The sequence below is a fragment of the Platalea leucorodia genome (assembly GCF_965183815.1).
Source record: "Platalea leucorodia genome assembly, chromosome: 22".
Taxonomy (NCBI): Eukaryota; Metazoa; Chordata; class Aves; order Pelecaniformes; family Threskiornithidae; genus Platalea; species Platalea leucorodia.
In genome coordinates this window covers 7,383,859-7,399,903 of record NC_138844.1, presented here as the reverse complement: position 1 = coordinate 7,399,903, position 16,045 = coordinate 7,383,859, and the positions used below count along the sequence as shown (strand labels likewise).

At 48.7% G+C, this 16,045-nt stretch overlaps 1 protein-coding gene across 1 annotated transcript; it reads right to left on the bottom strand.

The window, feature by feature from the left end:
• Positions 1-1,045: 1,045 nt before the first annotated feature.
• Positions 1,046-13,201, bottom strand: LOC309599885 (G protein-activated inward rectifier potassium channel 1-like; the record flags this gene model as incomplete). The annotated part of the gene is made up of 3 exons (XM_082331759.1): positions 1,046-3,957; positions 5,836-6,052; positions 12,551-13,201. The coding sequence occupies 3 exons, from the start codon at positions 13,199-13,201 to the stop codon at positions 3,356-3,358; spliced, it is 1,470 nt and encodes a 489-aa protein (XP_082187885.1). The 3' UTR covers positions 1,046-3,355.
• Between the last annotated feature and the right edge of the window lie 2,844 nt (positions 13,202-16,045).

Sequence of the window (16,045 nt, the reverse complement as noted above, 5' to 3'; positions counted from 1 at the left end):
GAGGAGGCCTGAGCCGGGGGCGGCCGGGTCTCCGTAGGTGGCCCCCGGACAGAGGGCGAGCGACTGCGCCGGGGACCAGCGCGGGCCGCGGGCCTGTTCGCCCCGGCCGTCGGCTGAGCCGAGCCGGGCAGCGAGCGGGGTCTTCGAGCAGCGCTGCGCCCGGGAGCAGCGCGGCGCCCGCGGGCCCCCGCCTCGGGGGAGGGGGGGGCAGGGGAGCGCCTCCAGCCGCTGGCGGGAGGGGCCGGGAGCCCCTCGGGGTCCTGGCGCTCGGCGGGCTCCTCGCACGCAGCCGCCACGAACCTGAGCGCGGCGGCGTCGGGGGAGGGCAGCCGAGCCCGCGGCCCTGCGGCCCGGCGCTGCGGCGCGCACAGCCGGACCGGCGCGGGGCAGCGCGGCTGGAACCGCCGCTCCCGGCCCGCCACGGAGCGCGGCCAGGCGCGCTCCCCGCCGGCAGCGCCACGGGCCGCACGGCGGCCGGCAGGGGAGAACGGCGCGCCCCGGCCGCCGCCCGCCCCGGCCGCCGCCCGCCCCGGCCGCCGCCCGCCCCGGCCGCCGCCCGCCCCGGCCGCCGCCCGCCCCGGCCGCCGCCCGCCCCGGCCGCCGCCCGCCGGCTCCGCGGGAGGCCTCCATCCCCCGGCGGCCCGCGCGGCACGGGACGGCCGGCCCCGCCCCCCGGCACGCACCGGCACCCACGTGACAGCGGCCCGCGCCGAGCTCGGCTCCGAGCGCCGGCCTCCCCCGCCCCGCCGCGGCCCGGGCCCGCCGCTCCCCCCGCGGCCCTCCCGCCCCGCCGCCGCCTCGGAGCGCCCGGGCCCTCGGCCCGCAGCTGCGGCCGTGGAGAACCCGCAGCCGGGGGAGGGGCCGCTCCCACCCGGTTTCCAGTTCGGGGCCTGAGCCGCCCCCCGCCCGCACGCGGCTCTGCAGCCCGGGGCCCCGGGGGTCCTCCCGCGGCCGCGCTGGGCTGGCCACAGCCACGCTCCTCCTCCTCGCCCTCCTGCCTCTCCGGGCACCCCCTTCTGTCACCGGGCTTGTAAGAGTTTGCTTTCCTACTCCTTTTCCCTTCTCTTCCAGAGCAGTAACGGTACCGGCGTCAGGAGATGCGGTACCGGCGTCAGGAGATGCGGTACGGGCGTCAGGACATGCGGTACCGGCGTCAGGAGATGCGGTACCGGCGTCAGGAGATGCGGTACCGGCGTCAGGAGATGCGTGCCAGAGCCCTCGCTCTCGGGACAACAGCTCCGTGCTTCGCACCGCAGGAACGGAGCCGCAGGGCGCGCGCTGAGCTGACCAACTCACGGGAATCCTTGAGACCCGAGGTGGACGCAATTTTATTTTATACTGATTCTGGCTTTTCTGGAGGGCGGGAAGAGTCGTCACCCATCAAGGCTTCACGCTGTCACCTAAATATCCCGTACTAATACATTTAATACATGACAATACAGATTTCAGCACATATATAATGTTGAAACTAACCAAGAACAACAACAAGCAAATCCTATGCTCTGTGCAAAACACCAATTTCCAGTTTCACACCGTAGGCAGGAAATCAAAAGCAAGAAATGGCGATTTATGCAAGCCAAGCCATCCCTGGCTTGGATATATCACTTCACCTCTCTGTTGTAGTCATCCAGGCACGCGTTGCCAACTGATACGGCCACAGCAACCCCTTGTAAATTTGACTGAATTCTGTCCAGGTAACAAGAGCAGGATTTGATCCTTCTGTTGGGGAGCGCTAGTGCTAAGCACCCTACACGCTCGAACATTGCGTTTTACAAAACGGCAAGTTCTGATGACGCTTGCTCACTACAACCGGAAAAAAAGACCCTTTTCACAGACTGAGATGGGCAGCAGAACAGCTGAATAGTAACGCGATTATTCTGAAGTGTAGAACCCCAGGAAATCCAAGAAATTCAAAGTCCGGTTCTCGCCCTTTCCTGATGATCAGTAAGGCAAACAGCAGTTTCAGTTATGCAAGATTTGTTTTAAAACCAGAGGAGCATTTTTCCCTCTCGTTCAAGGCCAGACACTTGGAAAAAGCTGTGTGACACTTTAAAGAGATACTGAATACCAAAATACCAACATCTCTCTGCAAATCGTCACTGACATCTTTTGGGGCATTTCTACAGATAAGGTTGCCATGTTCCAGGGATGCCGATCTAAAATATTCATTCAAAAAGGGAAAGTAAATCACCATTACTAGCAGAAGCACTTTGAGAGAATGCTCCATTAGGCTCAGAAACATGGAAGCCCTCTCTCCGCCGCACACTTAACGTTACAGATCTGTGCTGCCTTTTCGTTCAGTATCTTAATATAGTTACGTTAAAACAGAGTTCTACCCTGCAATAAATTGCATATTATTATAAATGTCAAATCTACAAAATTAATGAGAATCACACATAAATGGAGAAGGCAAATGTAACAAAAAAAGAGCAACATCAAAGACCCTCACCATTCATTAGTAAAACTCTTGCGATGTGTACGTACTATTGTCCATTCCTGTAATGACTGAGCGTCATCTAGCACTTTGCTTTTATTTACTTCTGAGGAGTCTCCAGACTAAAATTTGATGAAGCTGAGGTATGAGACATGACAGACCATTGAGCTGAGCTACTGACCTCGAGTTCCCTTCACAGCGAGCGGTGATACGGTTGTTAAAATGCAAGGTGTGATCCACCTGATCGAATGCTGGGGTCTAATTCTGGACAGGATAAATGATCCTCATGTTTACGAGAGCTTGCGTGAGTCAGATGACACAGATGGCTATCGCAAACCGCTTCCTTCATCTGAATGACAACGAACGAGATTCTGGGGGCACGGAGCCGGCATGCCACAATCGCTGAGCCGGAAGGCCGCACGCCAGCCGGCTGCACGGGAGGGCCACCTTCCGACGGCGTCACCGGGAGGACTGGACTACGACTGAGCAGCATCACAGATTCTTCCGGTGTTCTGCCGCTCTATACGTCAGGAACAGTCCAAGATGAGCTGCACAAAATTGTGTTTCAGCTGGTTTTACACCTTTTTTGGCTTGATCTCTGAGCATTTCACTCTGCAACTAAGGATCTGGTCCTTGCTTCGTGAAAAAGCATCTGCATATATGGAAGACAACGTAGATTTGCAATGAGCATGCTGATAAACATCATTAGGGCGGCGATCTCTTTGGCACGACAGTCTAACCTCACGGCCCCTCAAAGTCCTATTACGCTACCTAAGCTGGATCTGTACAGAACAATTATACAAAAAGAATCATTCTTCCCGAAAGTGGCGAGACCAAATGATGACTTTACTGTAAGACAACTCTTTCAGGTCAGCAGTCTCAAATGCAGTTTATCAGCAAAAATTCCTGTTGCTTCTGCTCTTAAGAGAGGCGATCAGAGTTCATTTTTCGAAGTTTGGCAGGAAAATTATCTTCCAGTTTCATCTCTAGAGCACACAAACTTGGAGGGTTCTTCTGTAACTCGAGATCACTGGTAGACTGAGTCAAAGCCTCGGCATTTATTTTTAAGGCTTTCAGCTGCATCCTGTCATCGCTGTCTGCACCATCAGAGATGGGACTTATTTCTTGAATTTTCAAGAGATCTCCGGTACTGCAAGTCTTCTCTGTGTTACTGGAACTCGTTCTCAGGGCTCTTCTTGGAAGGTCTTCCTTTCTCAAGCTAATCTTCTGAAGTTTAAAAGGGAGCTTGTTTTTCTCTCCTGCAATATCAACACAGTCAAGTGAACAAAGCTGTTCTCTTCTGGTTTTGTTATTATCGACAGGAGTATTCAAAGGAGATGATAGGGACAGGTTTTCTTCTTGCTCTTTAGCACTGTAAGGAGGAGTGGGGACTTCAAACGTAGCATGAAACTGAGAATAATCGACACGGAAAAAGCCATCTTCTAGGGACATTACTGGGAGGAATCTGTGACCCCAAAGAACTTCATCTTCTGTATACGAGGTCCTAGCCTGACACGTCATTCCTACAGAAAGAGAGACAAGAGCATGACATTCTAATGTGAGCAAGCAGACTGGCATATGGAACAAAAAATACAAGGTAAGGCTGACGGATAAAAATCAATTGTAGCCTGTAAGCTAACAAATTTATAGATTATAAAATGAAGTGACTGTTCCTAGCCAATCTCCCGACAGTCAATGGAGTGCCTCTGACTGATTGACTAGATTTTTATGCAAATATTGGATTAAATATTGCAGACTCACACCAAGCAAACAGCTTTTGATAAAAGCAAAACATAAAACTAAGACAGTATTAGCTCGCTAGCAACAACAATCTTGCAGTTTGTATGTAATACTGTTTCTTGAAAGTCACCTTGGGAGAAAGAACCGTTGCTTGGCAGAGGCTTACAGAATTCTCTGGCAAAGATCGGGTGTGGAGGGAGCCAAAGCCAAATGAAAAATTTAATCTTCCATTCCTTCTATAGGCTACGCTACTTTTTCTCCAAATAGTATGTCAAGACAAAAGCTGTGCAGAGACACTGCAGCTGTCTGCTGTGCTCAGACACAGGTACCGCTGTAAGGCTTGTAGAACTTGTTCCGCTCGGTGCAAACATGCATCGTTGGCAGTATTTACACATGTGAACTGACAGCTAAAATGTGTTCCAACCAAGCCAACAAATCTGCTACAATCTCAGCACAACTGTGCCCGTGATAATTACTCCAAATAGCCCAGGTGAGTGGAACTTCCCATCATGGTACTCTTCAGAGGCAGAATTAGCAGTCAGTAAGCCCAAACGCTGATTTGCTCTCCGGTTACTGCTACATTAATTCTCAGACAAGTGTAAAATGTTTCCCTTGCAATACCCGGTTAGGTAATTGCATGAAGCGCAGCTATGAAGGGATGCTTAGCTAAGATACATCGTTCAGCTGCGGGATGAGAAGAGGCTCCTGTGGGGATCTAAGGGCTGCCGCGCTTGATGTGAAAGCGCTCTGCCCCGGCGGACTGCGTGTTTGTGTTTGCTTAGGGCTCAGTCCGGCACGTGGACAGCGATCTCTCAGTTCTGTTTCCCGTCCGGCGTGAGATGACTGCACTTGGCTGCACCAAAAGGACGTTACTGTTTCTCAGGCAGGAACCGGGCAACCAGTAATCTTGTTGAAAGAAGGATGAAAATGCTCCTTGATTTATCAAAGTTTAACAAATCCCCAAAAGAAAGGAGAGGAAGATCCGAATATCGAAGAACCTACTGAATGATCTGGACTTTGAACAGTAAGTGTGGATCCTCGATGCAGAGCTTCTTACCTAACCACAGCGCATTGTCACAGGATTCATAAAACAATTACATCCTCAAAAGACAAGGCCACAAAGTCAGCTGTCATCCAGACAACACCGTGTCAGAATTAAAAAAAAAAAAGTTAAAAAAAACCAACCCCCCTGCTCGTATTTGCCGCTAACCACGTGTTCCTACAGTCTTTGCAACTCTATGGTCTGTATTTGTACTGCAAAACTGGATTTGTTATTTTGCATTCAATGTAACGCAAGCTAGGCTGAAAGCGATTTTGCAGCACTGGCAACTTCTAAAGTCCAACGTTCTTTTGGAGTGGTGGTCCTTAAAACAGGCGTCTCACAAGGGTGTTGTACTCCTCTCCGTGCCGTGCTCGAAGAGCGGCGGGGCGCATCTCTTCTTGGATGTAGTGGCCGCTGCGGGCCTGGGTAACGCGGAGCCCTGTGGGAAGGGAGGTCGCCTCTTGGCTGGTAAAGGCTGCCGGAGCTCTGCAGCATGGGCAGGATATTCTGGAGCATCCAGGAGTGGCATCCTGAAAGGATTAACAGCTGCCTCGGCAAAAATATCAGGACTGAAAACAAAGACCAGGAATTAGAGCATGCGTGTTATTCTAAATCTTACCGGTAGTCTCGACGATTCCTTCAAGGATGACAACTATTTCAAACTGCTCGCTTCTTAGTGATCTTTGTGAGAGACAAAAAAAGGGGCTCTTTGAGTTAATTTCATGACAGATGGTTAATGGGGAAACTAAAAACAGCTGGTCAGCTCCAGTTCCAAATCCAACATCCAGTTCACACTGGTCTAGCGGCAGAAATTCTCCCTCCGGTGTCTGTCGGGACTAAAGATGAAAAGATGATTTAGTAATCACCGTGTGAGGCAAAACATGAAAAGCAATGCAATGAAGTTTAAACCTGCCTCTTTTGTAACATCATCGTCTACACATTAGGTCTGGGGTTTTCATAACGGAGATATAAGTAATGCTAAATACTATAAGGCTACTATATATGACTGGTTTTGACTTTTCTTATCATGCCAGTAGGTCTCATCACCACCTACAAACTTTACTATGATATATGTATATATATTTTGACAAAAATGTCGGGTACCACACTACACGCCTTATAACGGACGTTCTCCATGAACATCCTGCTGCAAAAGTTCCCGTTAATGAGAACAAAATCTACAAGCCAGGCACATTTTAATCCATTGCCTGAATTCATGTTTTGTTATTTTTATATGTTATTAATTTTTGTTTGGCAGACACTGTGATGTACTAACTCAAAGGTAAGCATCATGGTAATTGTACAGTACGTCTGGTAAGTGACATTTCCACAAAAACATCTGAATCGGTATTAACAATGCTATCATCCCTTGCCAGTTTGCATGTACCGCCTACTGTATGTTGATCTTAATAATGAACTTACTTATGATCATTATTAAGCTAAGTGCCCCGGATTTATTCACGTCATTTCACGGGTCCAATACAAATACCGATATGATAGCTTCCCCCACCCCGTAGTGTTCCCCTCAAATTTTCCCGGTATTCAAAGCATAACTAGAATTACCTCAGTTGGCCAGACAGTTCCTCAGCTGATTGATTTAAAAGGTCTCTGGTGGAAATTGCCCATTAAAATTAAAAGCTTTGCAGAACCTATTTAAAATCCTATTTAAAATCCTTTCTGCTTATTGTTTGATTAGAAAGCACTTAACTCTTTAAGAAGCTGACTCCTGATTATAAATGATAGGTTATTCCATAGTTACTAAACAGTTTTAACTGTGTTGCATTGGTATTGACAAATGTATTGGTTCCATTGCTTGGAAACTCCATCCATCAGTCCTGAGAGCAAGCCGAAGCTAGCAGTTCTGCTGTTGGCTTAGGTCTGATTGATTGGTATTTTAAGAAAGTTCCTGCCTTTAAAAAACAATCCCTGAGCAACTAGTGTACCTTCAGATTGTCTCTCCACCTGTATCTTAAAAATGCTGAATTTTTAATTGCCTGGTATTTACTGGTAGTACATAACCAGTTAGGTAGCTGGTAAAGTACAGCTCCTCATTAAATACAACGCATTATTTCATTTATGTGCTATGTGTCTGTTTTTCAGCAGAGGGGAAAAAAAAAATCTTCCCATCTAAATAACCCAGTTCTCCCTTACACAAGAGTCAGTTTCTCCACTGCTGATGAGGACAGGGAAAATATCAGCTGATTGCTTGTAAAAGCATTCTCACGGGTTATTTGTGCTTCGAAACGTAAAAGACAGCACTATAAAATAAAAGCGATCGAAACCACTACTACGTAGCAATCTCTTATATGCAAAGGTATAATCAAACTACTGCAAAAACGCCCTTTCTCTTTTCCTGAGGGACCTGCAGAACTGCGCCGCAGACGTCACCGCTCTCGTTGCCTGGCTACTGTTCTTCCCGCGGGTGCACGCGTTGGTTGGCAACGCGTGATCTTTGCTCCAAGGTAACAAGGCTCAACATGAGCCGGATGAACCAACGTCTAAACCTCAAATTTTCCCCAAGTTTTATCAAATACAATTACCTAGACAAAGATGTGCGTATTTGCACAAACTGCTGCCTGAATGACTTAAGAACTGTTTCATCTACAAACCATTTTTCTCTGTGGAAGAGTCTTCGATCAAATCCACTCAATAGTAAACAAATCCAGCGAGGATGATTAGAGGTAACAGATCTGGGAGAAAGCAAAAGGTTGTTTGAGGTATTCAGTATCTTACTCACATGCAGGGCATGGGGAATTTTTAAAGGAAACTTATTTGTTAAATAAAAAGAAATTAACCTGAATGAAGATAGCTTAATAGCCCTAACGTGTTAAGGCTCCTAGCCAGCGAGCTTTGTTGCATATATGTAGCTTTACTCAAAGGATCACAAAACAGGGCAGAGGACTATGAAACGTCAGCAGTAAGTTTGGAAGGAACGCTGGTGATTATTTATTTTGACCACCCGCGTAACACAAAGCCAAATAAATTCTGCAGATTAATACATGCTTGAACAAGGGCACAATTACTTAGAAATACCCCAGCTTTCATTTTCAATGTGGCCAGAGATGGAGAATGCAAAGGTCCAGATGAGTTGCTCCAAAGATTCATTGCCTCGCAGCTAAGAAAAAAAAAAGACTCCTCTGTGTTTGGATTTTTCCACCTTTAACTCTCCGCCACTGGGTCTTTGTTTTGTTTCTTACTACTAGGCAGACTTCCATTGCATCATCACTTGGTCTGGTTTTGTGTCTGACCAAACATTTTATGCCCTTCCAGTCTTCGCTCCTGTCCTTAAGTCATTCTTGGCGCTTTTCTAAACCCTGTTGTTTACGCACATCCTTCTTTAACTGGACACAATGCAGTTTTATTATTATTAACCTTCTTTCAGTCCACTTGTTTAGAAAACTCACATAATTATGTTTTGATACCCAGGTGGACTAATTAAGCATTGGAGTAGAAAACGCAGGATGCAAAAGACAGACGATCATCGAGCTTGATATTGCAGTACGTTGTAGAGAAACGCATGAATCTAGAAGATGCTAAACTGGTAAGTGTTAATCTGCCATACAGTACTGCAGCATTTTCAGTTCTGGTATTTGAGAGGAAAACCCTGATCTCGCCTCTCTGCGTTTCTGCCCCACCCTTAGACTAGCAGCTTGCAAGAACCTTGTTATATATTACATTACTGAAATAATATGAACTTGTTACTTTGATACCGCTGTTAAAGAATTGTATGGGTTTTTGGTAGCGACACTATACCTGGAGCTTTGGCTTAGCTAATTCCCAGGATGACTGCTACTTTTTAATATAGTCCAGTTGCCCCAAGCTGTAAATGCGACCGGAGTGAGCTGAGCTTGTTCAGACCGGAGAGGAGAAGGCGTAGGGGGGAGCTAACAGCAACCTTCCAAAACCTAAGAGGAAGGTAATCAAGAAGATGGAGCCAGGCTCTTCGCAGCAGTGCATAGCGGGAGCAAGAGAGACAACAGGCGTAAGCTGAAACAAGAGAAGTTCGGACTGGACTGAAGAAAAACTTTTCCATCGTGAGGACAGTTAAGCAGTGGAAAAGCTTGCCCAGCAAGGCTGTGCAGTCCTTGTCCTTAGAGGTTTCCAAAACCAGACTGGAAGCAGCCAAGAGCAACCCGGTCTGACCTCCTAGCTCACCACGCTTGGAGCAGGAGGCTGGACTAGAGACCTCCCGAGATCCTTCCAATCTCAACGATTCTGCGATACTAAAGAAGATATCGTTTGCACTTTCTGCACGTGCCCAGTTTATCAAGTTATTGAGATCACAATATAATGGGTCTCCTTACTTATTTGCAATGCCTGTCATCTGCCATCTGCGAACTTTCTGTTACAATTTTGTGTGTTTTCAGCTTATTCAAAGCTGTTAATAAGCACAGCTCAAAGAATAGGTGCCTGCTGGTCATAACCCAAAGCGGACTGGCTCTATGGCTACTATGCTTCACAATTCTATTTTTAAAACTATTGCTTAGCACATGTCAAAAACAGGCTACGATGATTTTACATTCCTCGGCTTTCTGAATCAAAAGGTCCTACGCTACCAGCTGAAACACTTTACAGACCACTTTACACACCAACACTTCTCATGTTTATCAGTGACATATGTAGTCCCATCAAGAGAAGATAAAAATAGATATCATAACTAATTTAAAAAAAAAATCAATGCTAATGCCTTACGGCGGATGCTGATTGCTGCTGCTGTCACCAGATCACTCAGGCGCACTAGGGGGGTCCAGGAATTAAGAGGCAGAAGAATACAGTTCACCCTGACACTGAAAAGGCCAAGACCTGGAACTGCCCATTTTCAGCAGCTAGTTCTAACGAGCTTCTTTCTACTTCTTGCCCCAGGAGTTTGCTTTTTCCTGCTTCTAGAGTGCTCAATGTAAATTAGAAAGACTCAGGTTTCTGGAAAAGCTTTTGCTGAAGCAGGCACACTTAGCCTTGTAACTCTGTTTTCCAAACTCTCCACAGATCAGTCCAAAAAGGGCCCCAGACTTCTCCAGGACATCACTACGCCATGCTGCTGGGCAGTCCCCTGGACCGAAAAAAAAAGCCAGCACAATGTGGTGGCACCGCTGTAATCCACCGAATATCCTAGGGCATATATCACACTTTCAGTAAATGCCAGTCAGCCAGACGTAGATTGGTGTACTTTCTTTGCCACTGTAAATCCTCGGGGCCCCATCGGTCCCACTGAAACACTATGTTCACTACTAAATATGGCTCCTATCTCAAGTACAAAAGTGCGATAAGACATATTTCTTCGCATTCTTTCACTGTGACACAAGTAAAAATAATTCTAGCTATCTAATCGGGTGCAGGAGAAGTGTAGCAAGATCAGCTGTCAACAGCACTGCATGAAGCACAGCGGAAAGAGCACAAATCACAAAAAGGCAGAATTCGCTCAAGAAAGATAAATGGTAAGCGAGTTCCAGCACCTTCACCATAAGTTTACAGGACAGACGAAGCTACTTCAAAGCAGCCGACGCAAATTCGCACGCTGCCGGAACGGCCGCTATGACTGCTGGAGCGGCGTGTCCTGTGCAAGGGGCACCGCAACGAACTGAGGAGGATTTACAGAAAGACACGGGAACTAATACCACGCCTCCTCACGAGGACTGAGCGGGGCAGCTAGCGCACAAACGTGCACTTTTAAACTTCCCTGTGTCCATAGCTTGTATTTGCCAAAGGTCGCAAAGCAGCTTGAAGGCAAGTCGTGGGCATGATGATCGTTCAAAAGAAATCAAGTATTACTCACTGATTCATTGCCTAGTCTATGAAACAGCTATCACAAGATGAACTGGTCAAGCAGGTCCATCAAATGTCCTTGTGTTTTCTGTCCCGATCATCTGCATACCAGCCTCGTGTAGCACAAGAATTATCAGCAGAAAGCTCACCAGGTTGTGTGTTTGGTGTCTTATTTCAAAAGAAGTTTATAGCTAATTAGTCTCACTGTAAAAACACAACTGTGACACCGCTTTTATTCCACTTTGACTTGCATTCTGTCTTGGATGATGGACAGAATTAAATACCTCAGAGGCGGCTTTCTGCTAATTTTTAACAGCTAGAGATCAACAGAAATCGTGGTTTAGCTGGCTTTCCGATTCCTACAAAAATTGCTCCATTGTAACTCCTGACAGCTTGTTCCCATATATATATTCAACCTCTTTTTGAATCTTAGCAGATTCTCCATTTTAAATGGTATTCTGTGGCAAGAAAAATTAACAGCTCAGTCAAGCGTTCTGCACAGAACAGAAGGAAAACAGCCTTTTGCATTTACCATTGTCCCATCACCTACTGTATCATGCTTGGTTCTGCAGATTATTGAAATGGCCAAACAGTTGCTCCAAAGAGAGGATCACCATAGAGAATATAGAACATTTACAGCATTCAAATATGATATTCTGAAATTAACGTCATCGCTGGGATCCAGCTTCTGATGCTCCCCATCAAGCACGCTCCCGTGACCAGACGTAGCTGCTACGAGCTGCTATGTTGCCTCGTCTCGGCATGCCGCACGCAGTGTTCTCCTTCCGTCCTGCTCCTGCCTGATGCCTCTTCCAGGCTTCCATGCCTGCCAAACTCCACTGTCTCCTGATGATTTCTTTTTTTTTTTTGTTATGATCTCCTTCGAATCCCAGTTTTCTTGCATTCTGAATTACGCTGACCATTGTCAGTGATGAATAGACAGATACTGGTGACAATCAAAGAGCCTTTCCACTAAAGCACCTGCACAATCCCGCTGAAATGCCGGGAGGCGACTGGCTGGAGCCATGGGGTAAGGAACTGCAAGTGAAAGCTCCCCAAGGGTAAGAGGAGATCAAGGTGGATCTTTGTCCTAATTTAATGTCACCACAAAACGGGTATAATGGATTTCTTCTTCCCAGCCGTCACCTGCCAAGGGGCATGTCTTAGTAGCCCTCCCTGCAGCTCTCCTGTACCCTGACACATCCATCCTTCCTGACCAAATCAGGTTCCTGCCAGCCTCGCAGTCCCCTGGAATGCTCCTGGGGGCTCTCCCGAGACTGCCTTTTCCCCTGCGCCTCTTGGTTCTTTCACGGCTGCCACCATGGGCAGCCATGGCAATTTTTTCCGAAGCCCTTCATACCACCCCGGCCACGTCCTCTCGCCCACATGCCAAGGGACAGGGCAGCTGCCCCTGGGGCAGGGCAGAGCCCACCAGCAGCAGCAGCGGCTGGACAGGACAGCCCCATGCCACCCGCGCTATGGGCACGCGGTTGCGCCTGGCCCGCGTCCTGCCCGCATCGCCCACCGCAACGTGGCCGCCGCATCCCGCCCGCTGTCGCACCAGGCCTCACCTTGATCAGCTTGCAGCGGATCTGGGCAGACACCATGTGGCTGTTGCGGAGGTTGCCGACACGGAACATGAGGCAGAGCTTGCCATCCCGCTGCGAGACGACCGCGGCGCGGCTGAACATGAGGGTCTCGGCTCGCTTCTTGGGCTGGGACATCTTGATGAACATGCAGCCAATGAGGAACGCGTCGACGATGGAGCCCAGCAGCGACTGGAAGAGGAAGAGCACGATGCCCTCAGGGCAGCGCTCGGTAATGTAGCGGTGCCCGTAGCCAATGGTGGCCTCGGTCTCTATGAAGAAGAGGAAGGCGGAGGGGAAGTTGTACACGTTGGCCACGCAGGGGCTGTAGGTGTCGTCGTGCGCCCGGTGCAGGTCGCCCCGCAGGTAGGCGATGCCCCACCACATGGAGGCCATGACCAGCCAGGCCACCGTGTAGGTCAGCAGGAAGATGAGCAGGTTCCAGCGCCACTTCAGGTCCACCAGCGTGGTGAAGAGGTCGGAGAGGTACCGGCTGCTCTCGCCGCCCAGGTTGCCGTGCTGCACGTTGCAGCGCCCGTTCTTGTCCACGAAGCGCTGCCGCTCTCCGCGGGCGGCGCCGCGGGCCGGGCCCACCGCCCGGTACTCGCCCCCGAGCTGCCTGCGCACCGCCGACATCCCGCCCGGGCGGCCCGGGCCCGCACGCGCACCGGCGGGAGCGGCGCCGGTGGGCGGGAGCGGGGCGGAGCCGGCGGGGGCGGGGGCCGAGCGCCGCGGGGCGGCCTGCGGCTGCGGCGGGCCCGGGCGGCGGGGGCCCTCCGCGCCGCTGGCGGTCGGGGCCGCGGTCGGGGCCGCGCTCGGAGGCCCCCGGGCGGGGACGCGGGGCCCCCTCGCACGCGTCGCTCGGCGTCACGGTGCCCGTCACGGCCCGGCGGCACCGCCACGCCCCGGCCGCCCGGGACCGCGCCGAGCCGCGGCGGAGGGGCCGCGCCGGCGGCAGCGCCGGGGATGGCGGGCGGAGCGGGGATGGCGGAGCGGGGATGGCGGGCGGGGATGTCGGGCGGGGATGGCGGATGGCGGAGCGGGGATGTCGGGCCGCTCTCGCCCCAAGCAGCGCACGCCGCGATCCCGCCCGCGTCCGGCAGCGGCGGAGCGCTCCGGCGGCCCGGGCCCGGCCACCCCGGCCCTCGGCCACCCCGGGCCCGGCCACCCCGGCCCTCGGCCACCCCGGGCCCGGCCACCCCGGCTCCGTGGCGCCCGCCCGGCAGCGGAGCGTTCCCGGGCCGCTCAAGCGATTTGAACGCGGCTCTTGCGTTCGTGACCGACAGAAAAGGTCCGACACCAGCAGCGTTAATTACGAATGGCATGGAGAAGCTCAAAGGGGGGCTATGCTACTGACTTCCCTCCCGCCCCTTATTATCTTAACGTTGTTTCTCAAAAAGAACGGTATCTGAATTTAATTCTGTTATATAAGAACAGTATTATCGTTCAGGTCAGTGATTTCAACACCCAGTTTTCAGCAAAGCATTGGCATTACAAAACCATAGCCCACAGTTACTGAGTTTTTAGAAAATAAGTCTGTAATAAATGGCAACTGCTTCAGTTCTAGACTGGGAACTGAGTGAGCTGTTTGTCCGAAGTTTAATTTCCGTATTTTCACCAAATGCTGAAGCATAAGCAAGTATTTTTAAGATGTTCACGCTATCAGTCTTGACGTCACCTCATTAACGCGTCCCAAGAAGGCTGCGTGCCTAGCTGCAGCCCGTGCTTCGTGGTATTCGTGGTATTGCTGAAAAAAGCAAAACACCTGGTAGAGTTCTTCTCTTCGTGTCTCTTCCAATTCTAGCCAAAGGAAAATGTACCTGAGTGTGAACTTTTTGCATCTTTTTCAGCCTGTTTTGAAAGGCTGTGTGTGAAAACATAATCATCTGAGGTTCAGAGATTTTCATCTCCTAAATTTTAGGAAGGCAAGATTCAGAAACCACAATTTGTCACTTCATTGTTTTATTAAGAGCAGACAAAAGACATGCTTTCACCTTGGAAATACGTGCTTACTTTCTGCTTGAAAGGGTACTTGTCAGTAGAAAGAGCAGCCTTTAAAAGGGCAACACATTCACCTTCAACATTTTAAGTTCTCTGTTCTTGTAAGAAAACAGTTATTCTGCATGACTGACAAATCACAGAAACAGCACCCCACTAGCCAGATGGTTTTTAATAGGGGTTTCTTATCTCCCTGCACCATACTTCCCTCCAAAAAAGTAATTACTAAATCCATAAAAATCTGTGCGAGATACAGTGTTGTCTAAAAGAAAACCCTCCAACTGTCATGCAATAAAACAGTCTACACCATTTCAGAATCGTGTTTGCATTCAGTGATGTAAATCACTGCACAGTAGTGTAAGTTTAAATCTCCTGTAACTGCACAGAACTGAAAACTGATTTGTAGGTTTTTGCATTTCATGGGATTTTCCTTCTTTTTGTTGTTTTCTTTTTTTTGTATTTTTTTCTTTTATAAAATAGTAAGTGAAAGTGGCTTCGATAAAAAAAAGTCCAAGGATACAAGGAACAGCAATTTATTTGATTTTTTTTTTTCTCCTGGTAACTGCAGCAGACTGTAAAGTATTATTAGATGTTCTTGTAATGATTAACTTATATTTGAAGAGAGCAGCTGATCCTGTATGCATTTATTAATATTGCTGCCGTCATATCTGCAAAACCACACTGAGTAAATCCTTAATCCATCTGCAGTGAAGAACTAACTGTAAAAAAGTAGAACAGATTTGGCAGTTACGTGTGTAGCTGTGACTTGACTAAAGTAACTGTATTCATGTATGCATTTTTACAAATGAAATGTATTTAACAATGATCAAAGCGGCACGCTGACAAGTCTCCACATGCCTTTCTCACTCTATTTTGACAAACGTTAGAAGTTTTCCTATACTTTTGCAATCACAGCAGTGATTCCTGCAGATGGAAGTACTGCTGTTTGTACCCTGGCTTGGAAGAAGGAAAATGTTATCTTCTTTCACATTATTCTTTGTTCAGGCGAACCTTAGGAGAATACTGGGAAGCATTTCTACTTTGTCTTTAATTAATGCCATTTGTCACTGTAATGATGTATCACTAATGAATAGCTTTGGAGAAATTAGTATACAATTATACATTAAATTCTGTAACGTATAAAATTATCATGAATGTTTAGTAAATACTTGATAAATAGCTTGGTTATTCTTTCCAGAGAATGTCCTGGGCTGCAGACTAGCCTTCATATACCAATGTGTTTTAAAAGGATGTTTTACTCCTAGGAGCTTGACTGCCCAAAGTAGCTATACTCCTAAATTATTACTTAGTACTGCATCTGTAAGTGGCTAATAGATTGTCCTGTCCTTACAGCCGAGGACTTTTAAGGATTGAAGAGCCAGAGAGAGGGCTCTGCAAGCTAAAACTCAGCTGTTCCTAGCCTATATCCCAAATAATACTGGTTTTTCCTAGGAAAAAAAAAAAAAGATGCTTCCTCTGTAG